The following is a 13,156-nucleotide window of genomic DNA, read 5'->3' on the forward strand; positions in this document are numbered from 1 at the left end:
AGCAAAGTAACAGTTAGTACTTTCAGGTCAGTTTTCTCAACAAAGTGACACTTAAGATACCATACTTACAACTCATGAACATAGTCATCTTTCACCACTACTGACAACCCATGTTCTTGCAAGAAACCAGTAAGGCATGATTTTAGTTTTCCAATATCATCTTCTACCTGATAGTTGTAGACACCTGGAAAATAAAACTGTTTCATCACAGAACTGCAATGCTATATTCAAAGTTAATTTGTTTAAACGGCAGTGTATTTTATTTTTCTGACAAGTTCCTAAGCCAATTAATATATTAAATTATAAATAATAGACAATTAATAATAATTGAATATTCTATTGGTGCTACTCATGATAATGACAAATTCCTGCACAGCTGAACCAATTCATAACCCATACAACCCATTTCAGCAGTATCAATTCAGATAAATGCCTTAAATTCTCACTTTAATTTTCACATTCTTAAAGTTACACTCATGGAAACAAAACCACAACTGGTGCTACATTTGTAGTTTGTAGCTAGTATTATAGTAACTATTGGATCTTTATATTTCTTCTGATGACAGTAAAGAACTCTGGTATCAACATACCTGGGTATCTACCGTGCTGCTTATAAAATCTATCTACAGCCCGCAGCATCAAGTACAGCACTAGTTCACTGTCTGGGTTATCCATATGGGAAACTGAAAACAGCAAGAGAACTGGTTAGCTGGTACAGATGAAATGGAAAACCAAAGGCTTTTCATTACTTAAAAGCAAGTATTTCCTATGTGCTTAAACTGTACAAGCTGCAGTAAAAGAAATCTTAGTGGATACAACCTGCAGCTGAGCATCTCAAGAACTCAACTATCAGACATAAAATTTTGACTCCAGGGTGTATGACAAACCCACATTGTATGTATTGATATAAACTGTTCAGTGATTATATTCATGTTTCAACTCTGGCAGCTGCTACGACATTAAATGGGATATTCTTTAGTTAAAATTTTGGGATTTGAAATGCATACTTCATATTTAACTTAGTGACTGTAGCTATAAACCAGGCCTTAAATCACTTAACATACATCTTGGTGGTCTTTCTAAATACTAACTACTACTTAAATCACATTGCATATTACCAACTAACTCAAGGAGCTTTCACTTAAATTATAAATATTACAAGACATACACAAAATGTATACACTTTGTATATACATTTTGTCCAAAACATTCAGACGACTTGTATAAGTTTAATATAAACAAACTTTGATAAAAAGTACTTCCAGCTTTTTTTGTTTTTAATTTATACAGGTTCAAAAACCAAAATGCAGTATCAAGTACCTAGTTAGATAGTTCACACAAGTTGAGAGGGATAAGACAATTATTCTCTTATCTTTGGTCAGGTGAAAGCACCTTTCCAGCTCTGTCAGAATTAACTGAAGTACAGAAAAGTTTGAAGGAAACAACGTTTTGTTTATGTGCTACCAAAAACAGAGGCTGCAAGAAATGAAAACCTGAAACATGAATCAATCTGTAAGGTAATTTTTGAACTTTCAACATTAAATTGAATTCAACATTCTAGAATAAAAATTAAAAAAAAAACCCATACTTCTACTTCATACCAAATTATAACACTGCATAATGCCATCGACTGTGGAACATACAATTCTTTTTGATCACACAACCATCTGAAGTTGAAAATGCAACTGAAGTATGTGCCAAATGGAGTACTTACTGATTTCATCCTTGTTGAAAGTGTTTAAACTGTATTCTTCAGACAGAGATCTACATCGTACTACCCGGAGAAAAGCCGAGTTGCTGCCTAAGCACAGGATGTGGAAAGAGCAGCATTACCTATGTGAACGTGTCACCAATTACTGAATCTTTTTAAGTCCATATCGCTGACATCTTAAACATGACAGACTAAAACCTAGCATAATTTCATTTAACACTTCTGTTCCTTCCAGCAGCTTGCAGTAATAAGGTCTGTCAAACGACATTCAGGTCTATGATCCCAAATATTTTAGTGAAATTGTGCTATTAACCTCTAGAATCTAACGTATCTTCCATGTAAATGTAACAGCTCGCAACATGTGTAGCTCTTCTATAGCAAGTCATCTATCACAGCCATCAACTCCCTGGTTTCACCTGCCATGCTGCAAGTGAACATGGGTTCTTTTCATCTTCCGCTACACCTACCGCTGCTTCAAACATTCCCAATCAATACTCTAACAGAACAGCTACGAGCAGGAAATGCTTCTTCTCCAGTGTCACGGCTATGAAACGACCCAATGTGCAGCTACCACCTAGCACTCAAAAATGAGGAACTGCGAGGTTCTCTAAACTCCCAGCGCACACAATCTACCAACGCAGGGGCAGCGTGGTCTCGGCTACGTGCTGCTTACAGGAAAATCTTCCAGCTGCAGGAAGACTTAGCCAGGCTGCTGCGTGGACATGTATACATACCCAGAACAGACACAACCTGAAACGCCATCAACAGTACTGCTCACGTACCACTCTGTTACCTGCTGAGACCAGCAGAAGTTCACAGAGCCTGCACTTTGAAGTCGTATCACAGAACGGACCAGAGTGATTAAAAAATCAGTGATTACGTGAACAAGATATTAAGAAATCACAGAAAGCAGAGGCCACCTGCTACCTGTTGTATGGACCTGAAATCCTATCTTTTGAAAGACAAGCTTTACAGAATGAGTGTTGAGAGATGCTGAACATCTGTTACTTCCACTGACGATGAGGGCCACAACTGCTAAGCACTTATTTGAAAAATTCAAGTACTGAGTTACTGATTAATAACTACATTATCATTCAAAGGTTTTTGGTTATTTGGTCATTTGCATAAGCACAACAGAATCCAGGCGTACTCACAAAGCAGTTTTAACTCTCTCTCTGAAATAGATTCAGGTGCCTAAAAGAGAGAATATACTCATTCCAGTACATACAATGTCCAGATAATTTACATTTTTAGACCTATTAATATATTCAGTGTGAAAGAACATCGTTCTTGTAAAAAAAAACCCGGAAAACTTAAATTGTAAATGATATATCCCTCTATGCCTTTTATATGACCAAAGCAAAAGTGATAAAACAGACCACAGATACCACAAGATTTCATTACGACTTACTTAAGCCTTTTGAAGGGAACAAGGTAATTAAGCCTTCTCTTTTTATATCTGTCTCCTGACTTATTTCTGTACAGAACATCAGGGAAAAAAAATATTTCTGTGCTGCCAGAATGGCTGTACATTTGTAATTACCTTGCCTAGGGACTGTAACAACTTAGCAGCATGGTTACCCACAGCAGCAATATCCTTCTTCGCTTTGTCACGGTATCTGTTAATAATGAAGAAGTCTTAATAATTACAGCATAAAGCCATCAACTTCACAGTGAAGACCATTTCCTTTTGTTTTCTATCATGACAAAACTCAAGCTGCATGAATGGAAGTCAGCTACCTCAAGGCCATGAATGCACTTACTATCTCCCTGTACGACTGTTCGGCACAGCTGAGAAACCAGTTAAAATTGAAATGAACATTACCACCAACAGGTAAAGGAATTATATTAAGTAGGTGCAGAACAATAGCTCTATGCCTTTCTCTGGGCTTCCAAAATTTCATTAATTTCTGTATTTTAATATTTGTACCACAGCATATTAGTTCCGTTAAGACCCATGACAATGCAAACATCTCAACACAGGATTCAATACAACTCATTTACAAGCTTATTTTAAGGAACTGTAATTGTTTTATCTGCGAATTAAAATGCTGTAATGCTTATTGGAATTGAGACCTCAAGTACATAGTTATCTGCAAATTCAGGACTGACTCAAAATTCAGATGTAAGAATTCGGGTATCTGTGCAAATTTAAACAATTATGGTTTAATTTAACAAAATAACGATACATGTTACTGGCTTTACTGTCATTTATACAGAGTAACTTCTGTGAAGCAATAGCAATCGATTGTTTTAGACGTAACAGATTTATATTTTTATATCCATCTTTCTAATGCTATTTGTCATAGTTCTGAGGAATGCACCTTCAAAATTACAGATTTAATTTTGACTAGTAAACACTAAGGCACACAATCCTCTCCCTAGCAGAGTCTGTGTTTCAGAGTCTACAAAGAAACCACCAAATCTATTAGAAATAATCCTTGCCTATTTGAACAATTCAACAGTACAACTACACAGACAAATTCAACAAAGCCTTCTGCAAGATACTGCTTCATTTTAAAGATAAACAACAGGAGGAAGAAGCAGTCAGCTGCAAGGAAGATGTGTTAACACTGTAAGAAAGCCTTTTTGGCCCAACAATTTGCATGATGTCCAGGATACACAGGAATAGCAAGTCCGTGCTGAGGATACATGCATTCAAAAAAATCTTGATCCACACTGATGCTGTACAGAATTTCCAGTTAATGTTCATTCACACTGTTCCTTACCGACCAAGCAATCCCTTCAAAGAGCATTAATTAGAATTAAGTATCTAGGAAACCAGAATTTCTGTAACCAGGTTGACAAATGTATTGAGGAAAAAAACCCAAGAGCAGTATTTAAGCAGTAACTTGCTCTGGACAGCAGTAGCTGGTCTACGGAATCTACTATTTGTAGCAAGGTCTTTACTAGACCTGAACCTAAGAAAAGGGATCTCTTACCACTCAGCCTTAGGAAACTGGGAGGCCTGGGTTCCAAACTGCAGACAGCACCTATAGAGGGAGCAGACAGCCCCAGGCCGCCATTCTTCCCACATCCCTCTTTGCTCGCCTCCCACACACTTTTTTTTGGTCAAATACAGAATTCATGCACTTTGTGAGGTCTGAAGTCATTACCCACCATTTACTACCATTAGGAACTATTAAAGAAAAATTGGCACACTTACACATTTTGCAATTTGATAAATTTGCTGGAGTCTGCTATCATATCAGGAATAGTGCCCCGGACAGGCAAGCTTCCTTGCCCCTCATTTGCCACAAATTCCTTTACAGCTCGAGCCAAAATCCAGAAGGAGGGTGACTGCAAATGTGCAAGGGACAGTCATGTAGACACACATTATTTATAATGTTTTTTCTACATTAAGTCTTTCCTTAATTACTCATTACCTGCTCTGTGAGATTCATGCAGCAATCATCATTAAAAATCTCTTCAATGCATCTTGGAATCTACAAAAAAAATTAATTGGGTTTGTATTTGCTTGACTTTCAATTTCTTGAATTATCTCAACGCTCATTACTTAGGTCAGCCAACTCTAAGTGACCTCAGAGTTTCATACCAAAACGTCTTCCGAATCTTACACAGTCAGTGCTTCTCAGACATACTGCAAATAGTAGCACTACTACAGCTGAGAGCAAGGCCCAGGCTTCTGATCAAGATGAATGTTACAAACATCTCACCTTATTTCCACCTTCTATATGGAAGACTAAAAAACCTGGTAGCAGCATCAGCAGAAAGTACTACCAGTCCCAGCTGTCAAACCTACCTGCTAGAGGCAGAGCAGCAAGATGGCCATGGAAGCAAAGAGGGGCTGCAAAAGTGCTTGTTTTGACTCCCTAACTGCTGCAGTTCAGACTGGCACATGAACTGAAATAAATCACCAATAGCTTGGGATGTGGCTCAGATGTCAGCACTACGTCTTACCCACTGCCTTCTTGGGAGACTTAACGTGCCTGCCCAAGCAAGGATCGGCACAGATGAAAAAAATGGAATGTAATCTAGAAAGAATCACAGAATGGCTTTTCCCTCATGCAGCTTTTGGATGAGACATTAAAGAAATCAGAGGTCAGTTCTAAATCATGAGTTACTACTGCAGGATTATTTAAAAACAATGAAAACTAACGTTTTTAAGCTTGATAGGTTTATGAAAGGAATTTCATAACATGCTGCTTCAAGAAGAAAGGACTGACTTTGCTGAGTGAAAGGTCCCTTGCAGCACTTAATTTCTCTACAGAATAAACACTGTACGTAGCAAGCAGCTTCAGCGTAGCACAGTTTCAACAAATGCTTTCCGAGTCTCTCTCCTAGCAAAGTAGTCTAATCGGACATCATCCACACCAGTGACTGCTACTTCACTACCATTGCACCACACACTTTACTGTTTAATCTGGGAAAGGAAATCTGATAAAGTCTGAGACAGGAGTACACTACTAATGAATTCTGGTTACAGACACATTCTATACTTGAATACACTGAAGTCTTCAGGAGGGAACGGTAGCTTGCTCACATGAGTAGGGAGACGAAAGGATTTCCATGTTACAGTGCCATCTAGTCTATGTCTACTTTACTACACATGATTTCAGAAGTTGTACCAATCCTGTTTTACCTAAATGTTGCAAATAGAATTAAAAGTGCATAACATGTACTGAAAAGAAGAGGGAAATGTCTTCTATTTTATCATATAAATGTTTACCTCTGTGGTATTTAATGCTGTGTTCACATTTTTTATAGCTTCTTCAAAGTTTTCCTCATCTTCTGGGGTCCCATTTTCATTCTTTAAGATACCTTATTGAGGAAAAAAAGATTAAAATACACAATCCTCTGAATGGCATCTCATCATTTAGGTCTTACCAACAAAGCAGACTGGCTCTGGATTGAATTGTGGCATAATAAGTAACCAGCAAAAAACGGAACTACCAGAAGACGTACTTGTAAAACTCAGTACACGTACATTCTACCCGTGATCAATCTTCCTGTGAAGTTAAACACAAAGTTACCTGTCACAAAATACCAGCTCACCCGTGTGAGAAAGAGTCGAGTTTCATAATAACTAAATTAATGTAGATGGTGGTAAAAAGGCAATTCAACTCTCCTTCCCACCCCCAGTCATGTTGTGCTGGGTTTTTTTTGTGAAATTTGGCAAACATGCACCCAGACAGTAAGCCAGACCAAGAAATGGACTCCACTAAAAACCCACTTGAACCAAATTTAAACCTAATTTAACTACGAATCAGATCAGTTCCCTTTCCCAACCTGGGGATAAGGATGACAGAATGAACTCAGCAATCTGCCCATAAGCCAGCTTTAAATGAGGAACTACCAACATTTCAGTTAATGTTTTTATTCTACAATCATTAAAAAGAATGTATTTCTAGATCTTCAACAGTCATTTTAGCACTCACAATAGGTATTAGATTGAAGCATCTGCAAAAATTAAGCCTGTTCACCTACAGCTAACAGTGTATTCAGTGGCTACACCACCTTTCTGTCTCTCTTGGCTAGTCATTCAGAGCTGCAATGATAACCCACAGTTTGGTGGGTCAACCGACCAATCAAATACTTGCAGTTAGTAACAATTTTAGTGGCAAAAGCCACTTCCTTTCCACTTTGTCACATCTGCCATATTAAACACCAACATTTTCTACAGGATTTTCTCTTAAGGCCTCTCCTCCCACCCAAATCAAAACAGACTCTTGATCGGAAACTGCAAACAGTAAGAAACACTGCCAACCTGCACTAGTAAGCAAATCTGGGACCTTTAGATCCACCTGTATAAACGCATCATTTTGCAGAAGAATCATGCCAGTAGATTTTCATAAACTAACTCTAAGAGAATGTTTTCAGAATTCTGCCAGCACGAGTAAGTGACTCCCAGGACATGTATTACCTTGCCGGATCAGCTGTCTGAAGGCTTCTTTTTCTTTGTAACTCTTAGGCAACTGATCGCTTTTCTAAATTTAAGAACACAAAAACATTGTCTTAAAATATCTCATACTAACCTCACGGCGTTCAGACTGCTGAACTCTAGAGTTCATCACTGTTCACACACACTCACTTGCATTTCAACTAGTAATATTTTTATGATTCCACCTTGTTTTATTTATCTGTTACACGTTGCCAGGATAATAATCTAGTTTAGAAAAGACATAGCTGAAGCAGTAACAACCATAACAACAGACTGATGACTTATCCAGCTTTGCAATATACCTCGCTGAACCATTTTGTTAGATACTTGGCTACAATCACAATCCAGGGAGTGTGGCTATGGTCCTGCAAATGAACAGCAGAGAAATCTTTGTCAAGTTGAGAAAAGATAAAAACAGGAGACAAATTAAAAACACATTTTAAATGTAAGCTCCTAACATCCCTTCCACTATTGTAAAAACAGAGAATGTTCTAGATTCTTATTCGGAAATAACATTCTCTAACTACTATAAAACAAACTATTACATGATTTTTCCTTTAATAAAAAAAGGGCAGCTGAGCCAAGTTCTCCAATATTTTTCTGGAGTGGAACTTACATTATGCACAACAACCCAAACTGCAAAGCTCTGCGGCAGTAGATAATTGTAAAAATAAAAGGGGGAGGGGGATCAATCTAACAAAAATCAAGTTCTCCAAGAATATTCCTTAATTCCCAAGACCCCTATTGGCTTACATTTTAAATACAGACAATCACATTTGGGGCAGAGGCCAAACACAGTACCTCGTGTCTGATTCTACAGCTGCCTCTGGCCAGATGGACTTGGCACCAAAACCAGACATCCACCAAGAGGCATTTCCACCGAATCCCTGTTCTACATCTCCATCCGTCTCAGAGCACATAGCGCAAACCACGTAACAACCTTTTTGTCCATGTGATCCAAGTCGTAAGACTGAACGTGTTCCCTCAGTTCTGGAAATGGCTTGTCCAGTCTCAGATCTTCTAACGTATTGTCAGGATGAGATTCAACAACTGTGAAAAAAAATACGCAATGAATTTCACAGTTCTATGTCCAGCCTTCGAAACAGAGCTGTACATCAAATGCAGCGCATCACCCGCTCGATTAACCGCTTAATTCTCAAAATAAGTGGGTTTTATAAGTTAACTTTGGTATCAGGATAACCTCCAATTTCACTATTTGTTGCAGTCCCTAATTTTTACGCATTCCTCAAAGAATGCTCCTGATCATGAACTGCAAACTACGTTAAGACTTAACACTACATACCTCACAAGATTTTTAAACAAAACAAATCAGAGTGAGGTTACATATTGCAGCTTCAAACCTTTTAAAAGGGTCTTCACCGCAGAAAACCCTCTAACCTGTATGTTCTTTAATGACGACTCTCATATAACCAACCAGTCCGTAAGTCCTGCAGACCAGCAGAGGAACGTTAAAATTCCAGAGAAGTTCAGCCAAGCGCAGCAATGTACTGTAAGGAAAAGCATTTTTGGTTTTCTCAGATGTACAAGAGGACAACAGTTAACTATAAAGTTAACTCTTGACTACAAGGCACTCGTGAAAGAGAAGTTTTCCATGATAGAACTCTAATACTATCTGATTCTAAGCACATATAAGGTGATAGATTTTATATGTGAATTCACAGTAGATTAGATACATATCCATTAGCTTACTGATATTTAACTCCATCCTCCCAAATGCTCCAAATATCAATTAAACAAAAAACTTCATTGAGTTGTGAAAGAATTAGATGTGTGTTGCACAAATGCAGCTCCCAGCAGGGGCAATTCCAATCAGAGGGTTCCGAATAGCACGTAAGAAATATTCATTCACAAATGCCTGCAAGGGAATCGCCAGAGCAAAGCGGCAAGTTGGCTCTTATTTCTGTGGGAGACAGCATCTCTAGCTCCTCTGTAAGCAGGGGGAGGGAGAAAATATAAAGTATGAACAACAGCCACCTCCTTCAGAAATCACAGATAAATGCGAGATTTAACTATCCACCTATCCAGCAACCTCTTGCCTCTGCGGAGGAGGCAGCTTGGCTGCTCAAACAGAAGCATTCTCTTCTCTCCCAAGTTTCTCAGTTCTCCAAGAGCTGCCATTTTTCATCTGCACCGTTTACTGGAAGGCAGCATGAAGAGGTTAGAACCCCAGTAAATCGCGAGCTTCTGGTCTTGACAAAGTTTACGCGTGCAGACGTGCATGGGTTTACATACCCATACACGCATGGATAAAATGGAGAGCTATACAAAGCATGAAATACATTTGCAAAAAACTAAAGCTATCACAGACCCCAATACCTGTTAGGGTTTGCATAAGAAGAATACTTGTTGGAGCGATTTCGGGCCAGAAACAACTTTCACCACAAAAGAGCACCTGACAGACAAACACACCTGGAGACAGCACCAGGAGTCAGGCACGGATCTGAAAGAGACTTTGAACTACGTACGAACATACAAAAAGGGCACAGAAAAATGCCCTCACTTACTGTCACCTTCCCTCAAATGACAGAGCTCTGTTTGGCATACGTTTTCCTGCAAGAATATGCCTGCAGCTGACACCTGCTTTTACAACTGCATGAAAACAACTTTAGATGATTCTTTACCTTTCTGGTAGCTGTGTTGCAACCACCAAGTTAAACCGACTGAAAAAGGAAGGGTCGTTGTCTAGAAGTTTCTCCGGACTCTAAATAGTAGGAAAAAGACATATTTCAGAAAACACTGTGAGAATTTCTAAATACACAGCAAGTCTGTTCAACATTCAACGTGAAGTGTTGAGTGAAAGTGATAAGATTATGAAGTTATACAATAATGCTTAAAATAAATTACTTGCAAAACGTTGATTTATGTAAGATCTTCTTCCTCCAACCTTGTTTTTCAGGACGCTACTTGAACTGCAACATTACCAAAGCAGCACACGGCTACACGATAACTTCGTACCTTTAGCACACTGTATAGCAACAAACACCCTACTAATTCGGGTAAACCAACCTCTTCCACAAAGTTTCCAGAAACATCGTTATTCAGCTCCTGCAAGAGCTCAGTGGCACTCTGGGCACGATGCTGTTTCAAAACAACAAAACCAATGTTTAATCTCTTGACATGTGATTTATATAGTTATCAGTACTACAGGTGTTACATGCTTAAAAAAAAAAAAACTATCATAAACTAGGATTTCCTATTCCAAGCCTTGCTTATCTGAAGAAAAGATAAATCCCTTAACAGCAGGCACTTAGGTGAGATCGTTTTTAGTAACATCATTTTAAAAAACAAGAATTATGTGACAGTTATTAATTTCCAAGAGTTACCGATGCCTTTTTCACTCTCATCATTGTGATTTTTCCCCCATCCATCTCTCCACTCTTAGCTTTACTCCTTCAACCACAATTCTCTTGCACCTCATCCTTCCAGAGACTTTCCTAACCATATCCTGTTCATTTTTTCCATTTAATCTAGCCAGAATTGAGCTTATCTTCTCACGTAGGAGCAAAAAAAAAAAATAAGCATGGGGAATTTAGTCAAAGAATGGATTTTAACCTACACATACATGTTTTCAGCACTGCGCATGTTACCTCTGAGTATTTACTCAATACTTCCATGCTTTCAATATACCTAAAGTGACCTTTGTCATTTCCTTACCTGACCAATATGGCTTTTTTGTAGAAAGAAACTGAAAAGGAGACAAGAGAGTTACATGTGAAGTATTATTTTGAAGAAAAACATTAAAGCTACATTTTGCAGTGCAGAATGTGTTGCTGACTCATACACACAAAACCAAGTTCCCCCTTAAATCTGCTTTTCCTCTCCCCACCACTGTTGTATTTTCCTCATCATCAGTTTCTTAATGAAACTTCCCAATGCCTGAGCCACAAATCTGAAAAATAAAACATGCCAAACTCCTCTAGAAACCAAGATCATACTGTAAATTCTTTTTCACCAGGCTACTTAAAGACCCATTAATACCCTTCATGTATCCTTCCCCCTCATAGAAGCCCTGTAAGTACACAAATATTTGTAGATATCTACCCAAACGATTATTTTTATAGGATTTGTAAAGAGTTTCTTATCCTTTCCCCTGCTACACACAGCTTTTCAAAAGCTATGAAAGCTAACAAATGGCTATCAGTCAGTTTCACAACGAGAAACTAATGAAAAGTAATTTATTTTCATCACCAAAGTTAGGGAAAATACTTTCAGCCATTCTGAAACAGAAGCAAATCTGGCACTGTCATATCTGAAGATTACAGTAAACAAGTTATTTTAAGGTAGTATTTTTATATTGAGTAGACCATTGCCTTTATAAACTTGGTGTGTCAAGTGAACAGGCCTTTAAGACACAAAAACAGCAACTAAAACACCTATGTAAAATGTAACAGTTAATATCAAAATGATTGTGCATGCTGCATGTGTCACAAACATCCAAGACCACAAAAGACTTGGAGAATCACGTAGAGGCTTTTAAAATTATTAAGAAATTTATAGGATTTCTTAATAAGTGTAGAGATGGAACTACTTGTGAATCCCTGCTACTTCTCAATCTGTATCGGAAACTAGTAACAAACCTACTTATTTCCAACATCTTCTCCAGAGACCCGATTGCCATCGACAATTGTAAATGAACCAATACCTAGGGAGGAAAAAAAATCACTATGAATAACCACGCGCTGTGAAGTTATCAGATACATTATGAAGAAACTGCAGAAGTGAGAGCTACGTACCCGGCAGCACTAAGTTTTTCAGTATTTCGGTTCCTGTCGCTGTTGCGTTTATCACACAAACATGGGCAGATTCTAAAGCTTCTTGGCCATGGTCACCCCATAGTCTATATTGGGATGGAATCAGAAACATTCTGAAATTAATTTATTTCGGATTGCAAAGCCAATATGAGGAGAAAAAAAAAAAAGAATTAAAAACCACAGGAGGAGGCGAGCATACTACTTTCCATTCACTGCTGAAAGGGGTAACCAGCACCGACCCAAATAAGCTTTCCTTAGGGAAACTTACTGCGACAAGCTTGAAACTTTCTGAGGAGCAACCCAGCTTCCCAGACATTTCGTTTTCTCCGTCGTTATGCTCCACACGAACGTGCACATCTTTTTCTGCTGCAACACGTTTGACTTTTAAAAAGTCAGCATGGGCCAAAACCCTCCTTACACAATTTCAGCCTAACCCCGGGTGTCCTCTTTTAAATACGTTTTGTAACAAATAACACGTTTTTAGATCATTCATAACACAAGGCACTGAAACATAGGAGCAGGCAGAAATCAGTCTCGACCAGCTTGGTAACGTATTTAAGACACCTTTAACATACTATTCAGGCTGAAATCGGGACGTGACTGCACTCAGTCACAAATGCCCCGCTGGTTTCACACGGGCGGGAGGTTCACCCTCTTCAGCGGCAGAAAATAAAGGGAACAGAGTGCGCATTACAACCGCTACTAAGCCTCTGCAGCGGGTGCAAGCGGGTGAGAACTGACCCGGCGCCACACTCCCACGCCGCCCCGCTC

General features: G+C 38.6%; 1 protein-coding gene across 1 annotated transcript in view; it reads right to left on the reverse strand.

Annotated features, from left to right (window-relative positions):
- Nucleotides 1-12,471, reverse strand: part of NAE1 (NEDD8 activating enzyme E1 subunit 1) — a gene marked incomplete at its 5' end in the record, with an annotated part of 13,161 nt that extends 690 nt beyond the window's left edge. Inside the window, 17 exons of the mRNA XM_010158887.1 lie at nt 70-184; nt 591-683; nt 1,715-1,801; nt 2,866-2,905; nt 3,255-3,330; nt 4,878-5,011; nt 5,098-5,157; nt 6,402-6,493; nt 7,596-7,659; nt 7,916-7,978; nt 8,554-8,663; nt 9,012-9,121; nt 10,256-10,335; nt 10,641-10,712; nt 11,289-11,319; nt 12,216-12,276; nt 12,368-12,471. Of these exons, the coding sequence (XP_010157189.1) occupies nt 70-184; nt 591-683; nt 1,715-1,801; nt 2,866-2,905; nt 3,255-3,330; nt 4,878-5,011; nt 5,098-5,157; nt 6,402-6,493; nt 7,596-7,659; nt 7,916-7,978; nt 8,554-8,663; nt 9,012-9,121; nt 10,256-10,335; nt 10,641-10,712; nt 11,289-11,319; nt 12,216-12,276; nt 12,368-12,471 (1,392 nt within the window). The remainder of the gene's footprint in view (nt 1-69; nt 185-590; nt 684-1,714; nt 1,802-2,865; nt 2,906-3,254; nt 3,331-4,877; nt 5,012-5,097; nt 5,158-6,401; nt 6,494-7,595; nt 7,660-7,915; nt 7,979-8,553; nt 8,664-9,011; nt 9,122-10,255; nt 10,336-10,640; nt 10,713-11,288; nt 11,320-12,215; nt 12,277-12,367) is intronic.
- Nucleotides 12,472-13,156: the final 685 nt, after the last annotated feature.

Source organism: Eurypyga helias, unplaced genomic scaffold (assembly GCF_000690775.1).
Source record: "Eurypyga helias isolate BGI_N326 unplaced genomic scaffold, ASM69077v1 scaffold20449, whole genome shotgun sequence".
Taxonomy (NCBI): domain Eukaryota; kingdom Metazoa; phylum Chordata; class Aves; order Eurypygiformes; family Eurypygidae; genus Eurypyga; species Eurypyga helias.